This window comes from Cajanus cajan, chromosome 5, assembly GCF_000230855.2.
Source record: "Cajanus cajan strain Asha chromosome 5, NIPB_CcT2T_4, whole genome shotgun sequence".
Classification (NCBI taxonomy): Eukaryota; Viridiplantae; Streptophyta; class Magnoliopsida; order Fabales; family Fabaceae; genus Cajanus; species Cajanus cajan.
The window spans coordinates 68,468,980-68,488,641 of NC_138521.1; the positions used below are offsets into that span (position 1 = coordinate 68,468,980).

The window sequence follows — 19,662 nt, forward strand, 5'->3', positions numbered from 1 at the left end:
ATCCCAAAATGGGATGGACGTTAATCAGTGTCCACCACTGATATCGATCATTTTGTGATATGATTTTAAATCAACTATCTGTTTACGCGTCACTTGAAAAGTTAATGGCAAAGTGGCAACGGCTAATTGCCGCAGAAGTATTTTATAAAAGTGAAACAATCGAATGACATTCCTTATAAACAAGGAAATGAGATTACATAATGGCTAATTTATACACAACAAGAGCAATTCAGAAAAGCCACTGACAATACGGTTTGCTCCATGCTACTGGCTATGTATATACAATTACAAATAGCACACTAGCCATCTCCATAGCATCTGTTCAAGTAGCTGCTGCACCTGCCCAACCTACATCTGTGTGTTCCTCCCCCAAAAATCTAGCCACAATAGCATCCACATCCTCCAAGCCAACCCCTATGCAGAGAGGGTTAGCAGGAATCTTAACAGAATCATCGAGTCCCTGAGCAAGCCTATGATCAACAGAACTCTGAACTCTCACATTAGGAGCAGTTTTGCACTTTCCCATGCACTTGCATGCAACAACAGCACCACCTTCAACACCCACCACCCTCTCAAACTCTTGTAACAATGCAGCAGCCCCTGATCTTTTGCACTTGCCGCCCATGCAGACCTCAATCCTCTTCTGAGGAGCAGTGGCAACAACAGCACTCTCGTTCTTAATACCATCTTTAAAGCTGCTAACAGAGACATCATTCTTAGAACACAATTCCAAGGCACCACGATTCACACTCGCATCCTCAACAATGGAGCTCTCAGGCAATGGGGATTCATCCACAGGTGCAGGGGCAACAACACCAACACCAGCTCTAATGCTGTTCATGTCAACCACTTGATTACAATCACAATCACTGTCACTTGATTCCGACGATGAAGATGAAGAAGATTCACAATTCATCTTGGAGGCTCTGAGTTTGGCTTTTTTCTCTTGTTTCCTTTTTTTCTTCATCTCCTTCTCCTTTGCTCTTGCTTCTTCCAACTCTCTTAGTAATACCTCGCCAACATCCTGCAAGCAAAAAAAAACATAACTTCAATCTCTTTTTGCCGCGAAAAAACTTCAACCATTGTTGTTATTAATTGTTGCTAAAGATCAAGACTTTTTTTGAACAATAAATATCCATAAGAGTACAACCTTTCAATTATTTATGCTAAAAAAAATGAAATAAAAAAACAAATTCAGCTTATCCCATTAAAATAAAGTTTTGAACTTTAATAGAATTCTCTATTCTAATTTCAACATAAAATCATCAAATAGAGAATAACTCATGATTCTGAACAGCAAGCAAGATACCTCGGTGAGGTTTCGTTGAAGATCATAGAACATGGCAAGTTTTTCAGGATCGGAGGAAAGACCCAATTTTGAGAAACCCTTGAGTAATTTGATCTTCTTCTTTGGGGTGAGAACCTTGTTGTTGGTGTCCTGGTAATACTTCAAATGCCCCTCGTCGCAGAAGCCAGAACCCGTTCCCATTCTCACCCGGAATCGAGGAGCACCGCCACGTGAGCGCGTGTGGCTCCCAGCGCCGGACACGTAGGTGACCTGACGGAGAACGGTGCCGGAGACCTCCATTTGCGACGGCGAAGGCGACGGCGGCAATGCAAACTACTCTGTTTTCCTTCTTTTGCTTTCTTTTGGTGCCTTCTTATCCAAACGACTATTGCTCTTTGCCTCTCTAATCAATAGCGTTTTTTTTATTTATTTAATTTTTCAAAGTTGGCTTGCGTGGCGCTTTCTTATTGGACTTTGGTGACGTGGCACGCATTTTCATTTTGCATGTGGCGCGCGTATGACCGTTATGGTTTTCCACGCTTTGTCTTGTGTCTCACATACGAATTGGTTTGATATTGGCCCTTTGATCAACCCTCCTGCATCCTGCGGTGGAGACGCAACCACAGTGGCCACACGTCTCACCTTCGAAAAGACACGTGTCAACAGAAAAGTGCGTCAGAAGCTGGACTTGGATAACGTTCGTTATTGTTATTATTTTTTTTAACAAAGTACTAATTTTAAGATTTGTTTTAAATATTAATCTTTTACACTTATGGACAACGTAAGCCTTGAATTTATATTACTGGTAAAGTTGAAATAATTATATCAATGGATTCATCGATTAAGTTAAAATATTGCTTACAAGCAAGACCATTTAACATTTATAAATGTTATTATTAGAGATGTCAAAAAAAAAATTATACTATATAATTATCAATAACAAAAATTTTACTAATTAATAATATCTCAATTTATAATGATCAATATCTTCATACAATTGTCAAAATAAATTTTCAAGATTTCATACAATATATCACCTATTATTTTTATTTAATCTCATTCTTAATAACATATTTATATTTTTCAAAAATAATATCATTATACAATCATCAAAATATATCACCAAAATATTATACATCATTATTCTAAATTTATAAATATGTATAGACAAATATATATATAGGCATCCTCTTTGCCATTAATCACTAGAGTACGGAGGACATCAACCCTCATTAGAGCACATGCAAAATTTAGTCTTTAATTAATGATAATTTAAGTAAAAGAGCACATGCAAAATTTAGTAACAACAGTTTGTATCCTTAATTAATAGTAATTTAAGCAAAAAGATATGTATAGACAATCATAGATAATGATAATTTCACACTTTCACATGAAATTTTCTCATGAGTCAATTATCATTTTTTCTTCGCAATCATTTATTATTTAAAGAAGTGAGCGAGTCTTATTTTTTTTCTTTCGTCCAAAAGTAGTGACAACGCTACAAGGCATACGTGTGTATTTTCACTATTTTGTATCATAAATTTAAATTTGTCAAAATTTTGAATAAAGTCTTTCAATTACGATATGCTTTGTTTAGTGTTAAAAAATGAAGGTAAATATTCATGGATAGAATTTATTTGTAATTGTACAGAAAAATAATCCATTATCCATTTTTAATCCATATCAGAATCAGAGTGTTACAAAACAAGAATAACTTTTGCAATTAACTTTTCCTTCTTGAATAAAGAACCGAATTCCCTAAAGAACACGGTAGGAATCGATTCAAAATGTTTTCCCAAGCTCTACACATTGAACATGATTGTTAAATTTTTAAAGTAACCGGGTAATCATTAATCACATGCACTACCTACAAACGCCAAAGTTCTCTCTTCATCATGTTCTTTGTTACAGCACTACAGTAGAGGGAACCACCTAACTAAATTCACTGTTGAAATTACATTAAACCGAACTGAAGATTCTATTCCTAGGTTATGATATATTACTATCAAGTGTTTTTTCTTCAGAATCTCTTCATGTTCTTCCAAATTTCTTCAGAGGGGTTCACAGTGGCTAGCATGCATTGACATTGGAGATAAGAGAAAGAATAATGAATGTTTAATAGCCAGCTTTTGTAACCATTAGTAGTAGCATAAAAAATCAGTGGCTTCTCATGATTATGGTATGCCAGCCAAAAGTTCTCGAGACCCTGCTAGGTGTCCTGGTACACGTTGCCTTATCTCTTCAAAAGCACACATTGTTTCTGAGTCCAATCCTCCAACAAACTACAAAAACACGCCAAAATAAGTGTCCCCTTAATGAATGATAATATGATGAGATTAGTGCATATAGTTTATCTACCAAGAAAACGAAGTATCTTGCTTCTTCATGCAAAAAATTCACTGTAGTAAGCTATTTGAATGTAAATAATATTTCAAGTAATGAGAATGGTTTTTTGATAACATGCAAATAAACTTCACAATCATTGTAGTAAGTTGGAAATCTGGTTGTAGTAACAAGATTAGTTCTTTTGATGGTAGTTATTGGGAGGGTTTAGGGCCTCACTTTATGATCTGTTCAAGTGGCAGATTTCTGAACATTCGCAAATTACAGATTATAGATTCACAGCCCTCAAAAGTTGGAGGAAATCAAAACCGGTGACAAAATAATCTGAGGAAAGTTGCTAATAAATTACCTGATGAGCCCTATATGCAAAACGCACGCCCTGAAGCAGAAGAGAATCTTGAATTGATTCTCTGTCTGAATTCTGAATGGATTCAAGCTCCATTGTCACTCTTTTCATGTACATGTTGACCAGAGTCATGGAAGCCTGTTTTATCTGCATAGATGGTATATTACTTATCAACAGGAGTTTTTCAAAGTAAATTTAGCATGTGCACTCTTTCCTGTTAATTCACAAAAGACAACAGAAGAAAAAATGCATCCGAAACCCAATAATGTGGGTTTGAGAGTTTTGTAGGATTTAATTAGACTCAAACCTAGATTTAAGAAAACACTCTATAGAGTAACACATCTAGACAAAATGCTTCCTTCATGTAGCTTAGTGTGTCATTTACACCCAGTAGAATCTAGATTAAATGCAAAACATTATATGGTGGAGGGATGGGATTAAATGCTGAAAGATTGATGCCCAACTATACATTATACAAAGCAGTTGACATCAAGAGCTATATATGTTCACATAAAATAGCTTAAACAATCACTATATCATTCAAATAAAATTTGAACGTTGATCATTGTTCTCATTTCAGAGTTAAAGCCTAAAAAATGATACCTTGCTCGTTATTCCAGAATCAAGCATCCATGCAGTTGGAATGTTGTACACTTGATATGAATGTATGACCAAATTTCTTAGCTTGATTAGCCTCTGTATGCTCCTCTCAGACCTATCACAATGAGATGAAATGAGGAACAGAGTTAGTATTGCTGACATGTAAATATGCCTCATAAGTAATTAATAAGGTTAAATATATTTGTAGTCTTCAAATTTTTGTCAATTTTCACTTTTAGCCTTTAAACAAACTAGTAAAAAAAGTTTGTTCAGTAACTAAGTGAAAATTGATAAAAGTTTGGTCACTAAAAACATATTTAATCCTAATTAGTAAACAAGAACATTTTCTAGAGATATATCTAACTTGTCCAATAGGCTGGCCATCTTTTTTAAGGCAGCTCCACATGGAATGTCAGGGTCATCCTTGTAGGAAGAAATCTCCTGTTCTAGGATTTTAAGCTCATGATACTCGACTGCTGCCTCTCGCATTGCATCAGCTTTCTTCTCAGGCCACTTAAAATGCTTTAAGACAGCGCGTTCATCAGCCTGCAGAATACAAGATACAAAGCTACTAAGAAACCAAGTGTTATTTAACACTTGCATACTTTTACGAATCTTGTACTCATGCATTCACTGATGAAACTTCATTACATGTATACTGTTAAAATAAACATTTATACTTAATATCTTAACTTCTGCACAACCCCCTTTCCTTGTAGGGTTTTAGATCATTTATGAAGATAAACTAAATGTACCAGTAAAACTCAATGAACAAGAAAATATTGATAGATAATAGTAGAACCATTTTTTGTCTTGGTAACTTGAAGGGGGGATGACATTAAATGCTAAATCAATGAGCCTATCTTTCAGTGTACAGATAAAAAAAAAGTATTCCCTCAATTTCTTGTATGCCACTTTTGAAGGGAAAAAAAAACAACTTGTCTGTCATTTTGGCATTAATTATTATTTCCCCATCATACCCCAATCCAAAAGAAAGAGAAACAATAGTATATAAAATATCAAAGTAACAAATAATTAATTTTCTTAACCTGCGTGTTATAGTAACTTATAAGTGGAGTAGAATTTGGTAGGCTTGATTAATTACCCTTTTGGTCCCCCACAGTTTTATAAACTTTATCTTTTAGTTTTTATAGTTAAAAAGTTCAATTTTAGTCCCTATATATACTGTCGTTTATTGCTATAGGAACTAAAAGGAAGAGTTTATGAAACAAAAAGTGTATGGTATAGGGACTAAAATTAAATGTTTTTAATTATAGGGGCTAAAATGTAAGGTTTAAGGGATCAAAATGATAATCAAACCAATTTGATATTTTGAATAATAAGTTAATAACAAATTAATACATATTGACAGCCCAAATGGTAGTCATTGGCCTTCTAAATTTATAATTTTGTTAGAAACTTACCAGTGATGATAGTTTGCCATCAAGCCAATTCACAAACTTTAGGACCTCTTCAATATCCTGGAATGCTGCATCTACTACTTTCTTTATGAGCTCATTAATGAACTCTCCTTTTGTTTCAATGTCTGTCCTTATCTGGAAAGAATGGTCGCTGTTACTCTCATTAATTAGTAGTACACATCTCGAAGTTAAAAACACATTGAATGCTAAGCTTACTGCTAAAAGATGAGCTGAACGGTTTTGAATTTCTCCCACAATGCTACTGTGTGCACTAATAGCTACTGGTCTCTGATGATTCACCGATCCTTTTGAGTCCATCTTCCCATCTCTACTCTTTAAGGATTGAAATACTTCAACAATGGCAGGGGCCTTTTGGGTGTTAGCTAATTTTGCCAAAGGCCGGGACGGAATTGGTGGTGGTGGCGGGGGTGGTGGAGGTGGCTGAAGGCATGTGTTGGGTGGAGATTTTCTTCCTACACTTGTTATTGGTGGTGACAGCGGTGGTGGTTGCAAGCATGTATTGTGTGGAGATTTTATTCCTATGCTTGTGGTTTCAGGAATGGCATGATAACTTGGTGTTGGAGCTGGGGTTGATGCTTTAGAAAAAATTACTTCAGGAGTACCTTCCTTTTTCACCATAGACTGTTCCAATTTGTGAGCAATGAGTTTCTGTATGTCTTTAAATTTGGGACTCTGGTGTCCTCCAATTGGCTCCTTCTTCACCCAAGAAATAAAAAAAACAGATTCATTTCCAAGCACTTTTATGTATAAAACAGATATTTGATCTCAGTTTTGTACCATAGTACAGATTTATAGCAACAACCAACAACATAGAAAATCCAATCAAACAGTGATTGATATTCCTAACAAATGAATTAACCAACCACACTTGAAATTACAAACAGAATAAAAAAAACAACAATTAATTGAAACTTTTGAAGGGCATTCAAAGTTCGAGAAATTATTATATGACTATATGGCTAGTCAATCTCCACTTGACAAATGGTCAAAATTCAAGAAAGTTTTTCAGTTTACTAGAAAGAGTTAATAAATATTGATTTTATACATGATTAGAATACCATGTCTAAATACGTAGTCTTTTCCAATCGGTAAGCTTTACGAAACAATTCTAGTTTGTATCCAAACAGACTTAATGTTTGTTACCCATTAAAATTCTCACCTTTCCATTGTTGCCGGTGCCAACAGTTGGAATCTTAGCTTGAGCAGCAGCAAGATCCCGAGTGAGTTTTGTGTTGTGAGACTCAAGCTCCACATTCAATCTCTTAACTCTATCCAATTCCTCCCTCAATTCCGCAACCTCAGACCGCAAACTCTTGATGAAATTCTCACTCACCTCAAGCTTCTCCTCCAACTCCTTCTTCTGCTTATCATCTTCTTCACTCTTCCTCAAACCGCAATCCCCAACCCTTCGCCGAGGCCTAGCAACAACAACCACCTTAGCCTCTTCAACCTTCTGAGACCCAACATTCACAACACCCCTTTTGGCCCTTGACACGCTCTTCAACTCTGGGGGCACTGGCGGTGACTTTGGAGCCTTGGAAGAAGCCCTGAGGCGTGGTGGCGGCGGTGGTGGACTCTGCAGGGACTTGTCACTTTGCTTCTTCAACGCAGTGGTTGGTGAAGATGGCGGTTTTTGCTTCATGGCTCAGAAGGGGTCTGAGATATGTGAGAAAAGAGAAGAAAAGTGGTTAGTGAAAGGTGAAAGGTGAAACGGTGTTGTAGCAGGAAGCTGCGACTCAGAAGAAAGAAAGTAAAAGGTCATAACCAGACCCGTGTGTGTTTGTGTGAGAGTGCCACCAGAGGGCTTCTGCCAACATCATGAATTAACCTCTTTCTCATGCACCAAACACCCTAGCTTCTTTTCTTTATTATTATACTGCATGCAATAACTGTTAAAGTCAGTACTTATGTTTTATTCGGTGTCTTGTGTTGTATGCAAGACAACAGCTAGCAGCTGTAACTAAGCTCCAACGCTAATGCCTCTTGAACCATCAATTTGGAACTTATTATGTTACTGAGTATAGATAAAATAGTCCTATCACACAATATTTTTTTTTATATATCAAATTAAGACTTATCATAATTGATATTGGCCCCACCCTATGATAATCCTATGTGAAATTTTACATTATTAAATCTAAATCTATCACACGCATATATATATATATATATCATTTAAAAAATAATGATGTTCACATTCTATATTTTTCTTATGAAGTTTATACGAATCATATCGCTACTATTCACTTTCACTCATGTTTTTCTGTAGCCCGTGTTTATGTGAAAGAATTGGGTTGGTGAAATTTTGATGATTGTGGCTTTTGTCTTGCATTGTAGCTTAAAAAACAAGTATAAACAGCCTCATTGATTGTTATCTCTGTTTAAATAAAAAAAAAAATGAATTCTTTCTTTTCAAAATCTCATTCTTAAAAGTAGTGATATGTTTCAAACGCCTTATTAGCATCCACCATTTCATTTTATCTTATCATGTGTGAACTGAAGTTTGGTGTTCTCTCATGATTTCCCTATTCTTAAACCGTTAAACATACGTACGTATTCTTGAGCCAAAAAGCAAATTCGTTTGATATGGAAAAATAAAAGTGAAAAGAAGGGATTCAGAAGGTGACGGAATGTCTCTTATAAAAGCTGTTTTGTGATATGGATTCCCATGTCTTAAAGTGTCAAAATCAAATTTATAGAGGTCGGCTTGTGTCGTATTCTTTTCCTTATCTTCAAGGGGTAATGGACCACGGATTCAAGAGAAGAAACCGGGGAAATTAATATAAGAAGAAAAAAAAGAGAAAATAAGATATTTGTTGGTGCAATTAAAGCAGAAATTGACACATGTTTTGGTATGCATGTAGGTTAAAATATAAGAGAGAAACTAATTCATAGAAGACAAAAATTAATAACAATTGGAAAATTATAGACAGTGAATTCAAATTATAAATTTAGAGGGGACAAAAAAACTCATAACTCAAGACATTATATGCAAGTTCCCCTAATTTTTTTAGAAAGTTATACATGTGCAGAATTTATTTTTTTAACTTTAAAAATAAATCAATTTTTATATATTAAACATAAATGCCTTTTCTGTCTAAGGATATTTTTTATGATTTTTTTTCAATGAAAATTTTAAAAAAATATTTTAACTTCTTATCTAATTATGTTTTTATTTATCATAATTATTTGTGAATTTAATTTTAATATTTTAAAATAATTTAATAATAATAAAAATAATTTTACACTACAATATAAATTATTTATCATAAATTTAAAATATAACTTATATATTTAAAAATATCTATTTATATAAATTTTAAATATAATTAATATATTTAAATATAACATTTTTTTATATAATTTATTATAAATTTTAGTTATATATAATAAATATTTAATTCATATATTGTATAAACTAAAATATGAATCTTAAACCTTAAACCCTATATATGAAGTACAAACTTTTATCTTGTATAAAAGTATTTTAGAGACTTTTCTTCAACGAGAGAGTTTGCAAATTTTTTTTAACTTCTTATCTATTTTTTTTTATTGATAATAGTTATTTATTAATTAAATATTAACATTATAAATAAATTATCAATAAATAAAAAATATTTTTTTATAATAAAATTTATTTATCATAAATCTAAAATATAATTTATATGTTAAAAATATTTATGTATATTTATTTGAAATATAATTTATATATTCTAAAATAATATTTTTATATATAATTTATTATAAATTTTAATTATATTATACATAATAAACATGTAGGTGTATTGTATAGACTTAAATACTAGTTATATTATTTTGCGTGAAAAGACACAAGACAAAGTGGGTATCATGAGCGATAGTCTTCAATTGCTTACTTAATATGTTTCTTTATTGGTTTTCAAAAATGGATCATTAGCTGGAAATATTAATTCTGGGATAATCATAAAAGTTGGAGAATAGATCAATATCTATCTTATATTGGTTTTAGACTTCGGTCAAAAAGTTTCATTCAGTAAAAAGGTTGGACTTAGGTGTGTGCTTTATATGCATACAAATTAACATGAGATGGTTTAGTATCGTTCCAATGGATTATCATGTTGGTGTGCAGGTGTGAACGTGAGTCCTCCATTAAATAGAATTCAATAACTTGAATAATATATAAATGTGAAAGGTTTATAAACATGATATTTTAAGGTTTAGAATTTCCTTATGTGACAAATGGGCACATTAATTTATGCACCAAGTTTATCTAACTTGTAGCAGAGTGGGATCCCTTAAATGGATTGAAGTGGAATATTTGTGAAGCTTAATGTATATGCCAAAGAGGGTGTTATAAAATATTTTTCTCATAAGACAAAAAGCTTAGTTAGTGAAAAGAGGAACCCGTGAAATGTGAAGGAACTATTTCTACAGCGCCACATACATCCACATGTGACAGTTCATGAAAGTGAGAGAACTGAGACTGCAACAGCTAGATTTTAGAGCCACCACATACTACTCAGAGTTCAACGTAGTGTCACATATTGCATTAACATCTTCATTACTGAATCACATGTACGTTTGTCTTGCTTTGAGACATGAACACGGACCATCTTGAATGTTAAAGTCTATAGTATATATACTAGTATGTGTTTATGTGTAATTTATGTCCTCACAGGATCCAATTTAAGGATAGGTTACCTATTTCTTAGGGAATTTTATAGCTTTTCACAATGCTTCGTTCTAATGTTTGCTTTGGAATCTTTTTAAGGGTCAGACACAAACAGTTAGGATCAAGGGCATTCAAGCCTGCAGCTTTCACTGTTTAAGAAGGATCAACATAAACTAGTTAACTAACCAAATCAAATGCATATATCACAAACATCTAAATCATAAAGATGCTTAAACTTGGGTGAAAGGTGATTTTTTAATTAATTTAAATTAGTTCTTGCAAAAGCTAAAAAATTAACCAAATACCTGCCAAAAAACTTCACTGTAATATTGCAGTCTTCCAACCTGTCAAGTAAATCTCCTTCATGTCATCATCTAGAAAAAAACGTGAAGACAAATGAGATGAATGTAGGAACTGATAGTCATATATATGCATGGATTATTATGCCTAAAGTACTAAACTGTGTCTAATGGAATGACTCAACACATACACAGTATGAGGAATGCACCTTGGTTCCACCATAGTGGAGGAGGGTGCTTGTCTTATATGTACGTTTCTTTGTGGTAGTTGATATTGATTATGTGAAAGAGTTGGAAGTGTAAAAAGCAGAGAAAGGCTATGGGGGTGGCAGAGGGGGGTTGAGTATATAAGTAATGGGTGATTCCTTTTGAAGGAATACTTAAAATATATAAGAAAAATTTGCAAGTTTTCACTAGTTTGTTGGGACTTCACGTCAGATGAGATGTCACTTGTTAATGCTGTTGTGATTTAACTAATACAAATGTCATTTTTTAATCTTTGAAACCCCTTGTCTTTTGTAATTTGGATCTTAAATACACGTGCTCAAATCTTATCACCTTTTGCAATTGAGGTTTAAACTCAAAACTAATCCTTTTCTGGTTGGTACATCAGCCTAATTAAAAGTATCTTCAGATGGGAGACATCGCTGAGGCCTTTATCATTTCTTAACAAACATTTGAGTGCATTCTTTTTTTACAAATTTTCTTTGTCTCTTTCCAACAGCTATTTGGCTGAATAATATAATTACACTTCCATGTTTCAACTCACTAATTCATCTTTAGTGGCTGTTGTGAATATAATAATAATGAAAATTACTTATGCATCATTACTATGATGTTTGTATTAACAAATCGTTGATTTAGTGACCAATCAAGTTTTTCAATGAAAAATAACCATCAGCAAAATCAATGAATATTTCTTACCAATAATGTGTTTATGTTAAGTATAATGTTTGTACATGTAGGGTTGTGTATGTCTTGTTGGAAGCTTGCAATGTTGATGCAGCAGGAATCTCAATCATTTGGCTACGATCCCGGTGATTAATTAGGTACAAGTGTATAGCTAAACATGGGTATCAAATTTTTGTACTCATGTTAGGAACTTACATGATTCCTCACTCGGAAAGTTATCCACTTTTATGGTATTTTTGATTCTACACTCTTCATGTTACATTACTATTTCTTCCTTAAGGAATACAGTTGCCATTTTGTTAGGAACCTATCTTCTACAATGTTGGCATATCATGTAAAAGATTTGGCCCTTCAACGTTTGATATAACTTTTGCTCACTTTAAGATGACGTACAACGGCGTTCAACTCCTTTTTTATGTCAGGAAAAAATTACGCTGATCTTTCCCATATCTTCAAATTTGAGAATGGAGCAAAAATAATTGTGGACTAATAGCACACACAATATTGATAACGGAGTTCGGCCAATACTGCCTACGTCTCCGGGCTGCTGCAGATATTTTACTGAAAAGGGAAATATAAACAGTGTTTACAAAACACTCACAATCTCTCAAAATACTCACAACCACTCACAACCCACGACCCAACTACACCCAGAAAAATTAAGAGCTTCTCTCTCTCTCAATTTTCTTATGTGTTTATGCTTTCGTTGGATGCATAAAATGAACGGAGTGGCTTGCTATTTATAAGCACGGATTGTAGTGTGAACGCTCAAATCTCCAATTGAAGTAGTTTTTTCTTCTATAATTGTAATTTCAATGGAAAAATCGAAACGTACACCGGTACACCTCAATATTTGGTGTATGCATGGAAACAAGAGGGACAGATAGAGGAATTTTTTTTTTTTTTTAAAAAAAAGAAACTGATAAATCATAAATGTGACAAATGACATGATAGGAAATAAATCGATAGATAGAAAAATATGGTGAAAGTGATATAGAAGAGAAGACAGGTATATGAATATAATACCTCAATTTCAATGTGGCTTAAGATGTTTGTTGGTTTTAATGTGTAACCCTTAGACCCATTAAAAGAGTGTTAATCAATTCTTTAGAAAATTACATTACTCAGAAAATAGAAAGGATGCCATAAGTAGAGAATGAGAAAGCAGTAGTTAATAGGAGCAAGTGTGGAACTAGCTAAAAGGGTCTAAGATGTGTGTAAGCCTACTAAGGAAGCATAGGTACCACCCATGTTAAGCAGAGTATGATGCTTTCCTTGCTCTGAAATGACTCCATTTTCAACCACTGCAATTGAATCTGCATCCTTTATGGTGGATAACCTGTGGGCCACCACAATTGTGGTTCTGTCCACCGCCACTTGGTCAAGTGCATCCTGAACCACTCTTTCAGACTCAGCATCAAGTGCACTCGTGGCTTCATCCAGCAGTAATATTTTTGGACTCTTCACTATGGCTCTTGCAATTGCCACTCGCTGCTTCTGCCCACCAGATAGTTGAATCCCTCTCTCCCCTACTACTGTATCATAACCCTGCGTGTGATGTTTTTTCTAGAATTCAGAACCTTATATGGTGCTTAGATAGCTATTAGCTAGTTACTCAAAATTTTGGAACATAAAATTTTGTTGCACAAGTTTTAGGAATAGATTATGTTCCTTAAATACTGAATAATGTGTAGTTTACCTGTTGCAAACTGCTAATGAAATTGTGGGCATTTGCCAGTTCTGCTGCGGCTATAATTTCAGCTTCTGTTGCATTGCCACCTTTTCCATATGCAATATTGGCTCTGATGGTATCATTGAACAACACAGGCTCCTGGCTTACCAGACCCATCTGCTGCCTAAACCATTTAAGTTGTAGATTTTGGATTTCTGTTCCATCCAGTGTAATCTGACCTGAATCTGGGTCGTAAAATCTTTGCAACAATGAGATTATTGTTGACTTTCCACTTCCACTTTCGCCTGCTAGAGCAACTGTCTGATTTTCATCAGGATAATCAAACTCTTAGATTTTCCCTTAAGAAAGACCTAGATGGTTGTTTGAAAAAATCATTATTCCTATGAGAATTATGCATCAAACTTATGTATCAGTTGGTAAGTTACCTCTCCTGCATGAATGGTCAAGGAAAAATCTCTGAATACAAGAACATTAGGCCTGGTTGGATACTTGAAAGTAACATGGTGGAACCCAATCTCTCCCTTCACCTCTTGCAGCGTCATTCCGGACTCATTACTGGGGTCTATTTTTGATTTCTGGTCAAGAATAGCAAATATAGAAGCAACTGAACTTTTTGCTTTTGTCGCACCTGGGGCCATGAAGCCAGATTGTGACATTGCTACAGCTGCCATCGTGAGAGTGAAAAATACCTGAAAAATTAGAAAATGAATTGTTCAATGCTAGTAGAATGTGACGCTTAGCTCTTAAGTTATCTATTTGGTTTTATTAAAAAAACACTTTTAATTTGAGAATTGAGATATTATTCGCTTATGCTTTATCAGCAACAGTTGAGATAAGTAGAAACTAGAAAAGCTGTATGACATGGTGACAAGAATATGACTAACTTACACGGAAAACATCTGAGATTGATGTTTTGCCATTCTCAACAAGTTGAGCTCCAGCATAGAAACTGCATGCATTAACAGAGAACACAAAGAAGAGTGATAACCCGAAACTTGCTCCACCGACTAAACCTTGCCTTATACCTGCCTGGATGGGTCCTAAACATTTCTTCTGGTATAACTCCATCACCTTCCCTTCAGCACAGAAAGCTGCAACCGTTCTGATATTCCCTACAGCGTCATTCGCTACTTGACTTGCTTCCTCATATTGTTTCTGTTCAACATATAGAGCACAGTAAACATTGGCCAAATGGACTAATAGTACTAATCAAACATAGGAACAAAATTCTTTCCCTACTGCATCATTCCCATCACTTCCATTGGATTTACCTTTGGATCTAAGCATGGTGAAACTAAAACATTTCCGCAAAATCCACATGCAATCAAGTGGCTTTGCTGAATGGTTGCCTTTTCTTGTCTCCACAGGTTATTCATGTACCATTTTCCATACAGATTAGGTGTTAGAAATTCATCTGATTAGTGATTAGTTTCCGTTTGGGTTATATTTAGATCCAAAGTTTCTTGTCACCCTTTTCCCACTGTCTTAAAATTAGATATTTTCACATGTTTTCGTTATAGTAGTTTGTACTTGGTAGTTTGATATGAGTTACATACAAACCTTAGCATCAGTGATGAATCCCTGCATGGACCCCATTTGCACTTGTCCATTTACTAACAATAGAGGTAGCAAAACAACAATGATGAGAGAAAGCTGCCAGTTTGCCTCAAAGGAAATTACCAAGGCTGTAATTACTGTAGCAATATCTTGAACCAGCAAACCAAGTGCATCCCCAACAAAAGTTCGAATAGAAGCCACATCATTTGAGAGCCTTGCTCCAAGTAATCCACTTGAATGCTCAATTTTGTCAAACCAGCCTACTTCCATGTGAATAATTTTCTCAAAACACATTAGCCGGACCCTTTTTATCAACTTGGAACCAGCTACAGCAAAAAAATAGGACCTTATTGGATGAAATATGGACCCAACCACACCAAGGGCAAGGAATATTAATGCACAAAACTTTGAGTCTTTACGGAGTTGATCTGCAGGCTCAAAGAAAGTATTTATCATGTTGGAGATAAGAAGCCCCATAATGGGTAGTATTGCCCCAGTTACTGTGGCTGCTAGAGTCCCTAGGACTAACACTGGGATTTCAGGCTTGTTAAGATAAGCAAGGTGAAGAAATGAGACTTCTCGAGGTGAATGTGATACTGCTGGAGGAAGAGCTTCAGGCCCTCCTGATGTTTTCAAGAGATCAAGTGTATTTGGCATAGCATTTGATATTATGAGTGAGTGATTACTGCTTTTTCCTATTCCGGATGATTCCTGACTTAAAGATTGAGGGAAAGAAAACCGTTGGCTTGATTGTCGTTCAGAATCTACAAAGTTTTCTATTCTGCCTGAATCATTTTTACCATCTGTCTGCCTGTTAATTTCTTGCAATCTAATGAGCTGGCTATAAGTTCCATCAGGATCTTTTATGAGCTCAGCATGTATACCTAATCAGTTGAAAGATATAAGAATGCAATAATCAAAGATGCATATGTGAAGGAAAAATGATAGCATTTGTGTTAGTGCGCAAGAGAGAGAGAGAGACTTGAAAGAAAATTGCCATAATGAGTTTCATTTGTGTGGCAACATAGTATATCTACCATTTTCTACTACTCTTCCTTGATGAATAACAGCAATGCTATCAGCATTCCTTATTGTGTTAAGGCGGTGTGCTACAATGACAGTTGTTCGGTTTATCATGATTTTGTCTAGTGTTTCTTGCACCACTCTCTCAGACTCCGCATCAAGGGCACTTGTAGCTTCATCCAGGAGTAAAATTCTTGGATCTTTCAGAATTGCTCTTGCTATGGCGATTCTTTGCTTTTGACCCCCAGAGAGCTGTGTACCATGCTCGCCGACAATCGTGTCAAGTCCCTAAAATCATTATTTTACAAAATTCATGAGGTAATAAATATATAAATTATATAAGTCTTTATGATGTGAAATTTGAATTTATATTGTTGGAAAAGAAGAATATTGCAAATTTAAAAATTGAAATTGCGAGCTCACTTGTGGAAATCTATCTATGAATTTAGCCGCATTAGCAAGTTCAGTTGCTTCTCTGATTTCTTCATCTGTTGCCCCATCCTTACCATAGGCAATATTTTCTTTTATACTACAAGTAAAGAGAACTGGTTCTTGGTTAACAAGGCCAATTTTTTGTCTTATCCATTTCAACTGAAATTCTCTGAGGTTGATACCGTCAATGAGAACATCACCAGCTTGTGGATCATAAAATCTTTCAATCAAACTAATAACTGTTGATTTACCACTCCCACTTTTCCCTACCAAAGCCGCCGAAGTACCACTTGATATTGAAATTGAAAATCCATTGAATATCAATTCATCTGGTCTTGAAGGATAACTAAAGCAAACCTCCCTAAATTCTATATCTCCAGAAATATCATCTACCTGTCGACCAGCAGTGTCGTAAGCATCAATATCAGGCTCCCTGTTTATTGTTTCAAACATTTTTAAGGCAGCAGCCTGTCCTGCAGCAAATGCAGTTAAACTTGTAGAAACCTGCCCCAAAGACCTGGAAAATAAAATTAACATGGAAATGTGTATCAAATTTTCCTGCCAAGCAAAAGGTTGTAAGATATGATTGATGCATCACCAATATAGATAATAAAGCAGAAACTAACTTACATGGAAGCAAAAAATAGGGCCAAAAATATACTCATGACTTCACCTCCTGTATAGCCTTTCTCTAGTACCATCTTCCCTCCATACCATACAGCCAATGCATAACTGCTGTTGATAGATAAACGAATTGCACTAAGGCCTAATCCAGCAGCCACTCCGTCTTGTACTGCAGTCCTGTAAGCTTTGGCTAGGGATTGATTGTATTGAGCTATAGCTTGATTTTCGCCAGTAAATGATGCAATCTGAATCGAAGGGAAGAGTATCCATTATTTTATATACTACTTTTTTTTTTTTTTTTAATTCATGAGAATCAAATACAGTACTAATGAGGTTTAAAACATTCACACACCTTATTCAACTAATTGAGCTAGACCCCCTATTCAACTAATTGAGCTAGACCCTGTTAGTAACATGAAAAATAGCAACAATGAAAAGTTTCATTCTGAAGATTGACGTACAATTCGAATTGAACCAATTATCCGCTCTACTACAGTTGCTGCTTCAGAATAAGCTGCTTGTCCACGGGATGCCAACTTTGCAAAAGCAAAGCTCATTATGGAACCAGAGAGGGCAAGAGGTGGAATAGAAGATAGAAGGACCACGGTTAGAAGCCAACCCTTGATGAAGGCTATGACTATACCTCCTAAAAAACACGCCACACACTGTATGAATTTTCCTACCTGGTATACAGCACAAAGAAGAAAGAATAAGTTATTATTATTATTATTATTATTTATTATTTATTTATTTTTATCATAGATGAAGTAGTGATGATTTGGTACTTGTAGAATGTCCATTAATACCTTCTCTCCCATGGCTTCTTGAATAAGAACTGTGTCACCTGACATCCTTCCAACAACCTCACCAGTATTGGTTTCCTTATCAAAGAAGCTGATATCTTGCCTCAAAATTGCTTTGAGGTATAAACCTCTTATTCTCGCTGCTTGTCTCTCCCCGGTGGACACCCAACAAGCCACCTCTGAAATGGAGATGTGTGAATAACTATATTTTATTGTTATGCAAGGCTAAATTTTATTTGGAGTTATACAGTATGCATAATGAGCAGAAAATTTGGCATGCTTACGTAGAAATGCTGCCAGAAAGGCACCTGCACCCATTAGTGCAAACTTCAGAGACACCTGATCATGAAACAAAACATGATGGGTTATGACATAGAAATGAGAGGAATTTGAAATCCAAACTGTTCCTCTCTAACTTTGAATTAATTCTTATGAAATTAAGCTACTTTCATAAGATTGTTGAACATAAAATAAGCAGTTGGAAAAATGATAATACAGAAAAATATAGAATAAAAATTACTTTAACATTTGTTTGGTTCAACAATGAGACAGTAGATTGATTCATAATAAAGGGGTGCTAGATCGCTACCTTGGAAACTTCATGAACTACATCCGTGTTACCGTTTCCTCTAAAAGCATCAACTGCTTCTCCCATAACTATATTCGTTAAAGCCTTAGTCACTCCATTGGCAGCAGCACTTATTGTCCCAACAAACATCAGTAGATAATCCCAAGAGTCTGCAAATGAAAACAGTTTGTAAAAGGGTACTGTTTTGTTGCTTTTGTCCTTCAGCATGTTCTTGGAATCTTGCTGCTTCGCCATTTCTTGGGTACTTTCAGGACCTACAACTGGTGGATGACTGGTTGATTCTTATCCTGTTATCTCAGTTGAATTAGTATATCCAAAGCTGATTTTGACCACTATGTTACCCGAGGAAAACCTCTGTTGTTTACAACTTACAAACACCACTAGAAAGCAGCTGTTGAAGAGGATCACTGGTTTGAGTTAGCAACTTCCATTTAGTTTTTCCATCAAAATTCACAGCTGAAGTTATGATTCTTAGGCATCAAAACTGCAAATAAAAAAGCCACGTAAATTTGTAATTGGCTGACTTAACGAAATGCAACAATAGAGAGGATTGAAGATTGAAGAGTGAAAGAGAACAATAAAAATTAGCACGGATTAGAATAGTAGAGTGAGGAAGCTAAGATGCATGGCACACCTGCGAAAAACACCATGAGTGATCAAAGCACATTCAGAACCAAAAGATATGTTAATATTAATGAGAAGCAAAGGTCTTGAAGTAGAAGTGTTCTCAGAATAATGTTTAACTAGTGGTTAAGCAAAAGAACAAAATAGTATTAGATGCCCATTACTGTAATAGTATCTATTATATTTACTCAAATCATTTTCTTGTATTGTATAAATATTGGGTATATACCGGTGTGAAAGACATTTAATTTGTAACTAATTAATGCAGAAAAATTAGTTATTTAGGTGGTACAATATAAATAATTGTGAGCACTTTGTATTATAGGTGGTAAAAAAATAATAAAATTTGTGATATGGTTTCTCTTTTAAGAGAGACAGTTATCAGGATTCCGTATTTTGATATTCTGAGAGAAATTTCTACATTTTCTTTTCATAT

At 34.7% G+C, this 19,662-nt stretch overlaps 3 protein-coding genes across 6 annotated transcripts; all 3 read right to left on the reverse strand.

The window, feature by feature from the left end:
• Window positions 1–101: 101 nt before the first annotated feature.
• Window positions 102–1,688, reverse strand: DGAT3 (diacylglycerol acyltransferase). Its single transcript, XM_020371147.3, has 2 exons — window positions 1,310–1,688; window positions 102–1,024 (listed from the first exon to the last, which is right to left on the reverse strand). The coding sequence occupies exons 1-2, from the start codon at window positions 1,586–1,588 to the stop codon at window positions 323–325; spliced, it is 981 nt and encodes a 326-aa protein (XP_020226736.1). The 5' UTR covers window positions 1,589–1,688; the 3' UTR covers window positions 102–322.
• A 1,297-nt stretch (window positions 1,689–2,985) lies between these two features.
• Window positions 2,986–11,033, reverse strand: LOC109809336 (hydroxyproline-rich glycoprotein family protein). Of its 3 annotated transcripts, none has more exons than XM_083075814.1 (8): window positions 10,976–11,033; window positions 7,179–7,675; window positions 6,215–6,715; window positions 6,002–6,133; window positions 4,942–5,123; window positions 4,581–4,692; window positions 3,981–4,124; window positions 2,986–3,570 (listed from the first exon to the last, which is right to left on the reverse strand). In XM_083075814.1, the coding sequence occupies exons 2-8, from the start codon at window positions 7,659–7,661 to the stop codon at window positions 3,463–3,465; spliced, it is 1,662 nt and encodes a 553-aa protein (XP_082931940.1). In that variant the 5' UTR covers window positions 7,662–7,675; window positions 10,976–11,033; the 3' UTR covers window positions 2,986–3,462. The 3 variants fall into 3 exon arrangements, with proteins under 3 accessions (XP_082931940.1, XP_020228197.1, XP_020228200.1); XM_020372608.3 differs by lacking the exon at window positions 10,976–11,033 and adding an exon at window positions 7,790–8,003; XM_020372611.3 differs by lacking the exon at window positions 10,976–11,033 and having other exon boundaries at window positions 6,215–6,712; window positions 7,179–8,005.
• Window positions 11,034–12,891: 1,858 nt separating this feature from the next.
• Window positions 12,892–19,636, reverse strand: LOC109809347 (ABC transporter B family member 4). Of its 2 annotated transcripts, XM_020372624.3 has the most exons (13): window positions 19,237–19,576; window positions 18,603–19,086; window positions 18,298–18,352; window positions 18,017–18,192; window positions 17,672–17,893; window positions 17,217–17,455; window positions 16,578–17,103; window positions 16,169–16,442; window positions 15,135–16,015; window positions 14,463–14,729; window positions 14,000–14,263; window positions 13,581–13,874; window positions 12,892–13,429 (listed from the first exon to the last, which is right to left on the reverse strand). In XM_020372624.3, exons 2-13 carry the CDS (start codon window positions 18,834–18,836, stop codon window positions 13,088–13,090), a joined length of 3,774 nt encoding a protein of 1,257 aa, XP_020228213.1. In that variant the 5' UTR covers window positions 18,837–19,086; window positions 19,237–19,576; the 3' UTR covers window positions 12,892–13,087. The 2 variants fall into 2 exon arrangements, with proteins under 2 accessions (XP_020228213.1, XP_020228214.1); XM_020372625.3 differs by lacking the exon at window positions 12,892–13,429 and having other exon boundaries at window positions 13,718–13,924; window positions 19,237–19,636.
• Between the last annotated feature and the right edge of the window lie 26 nt (window positions 19,637–19,662).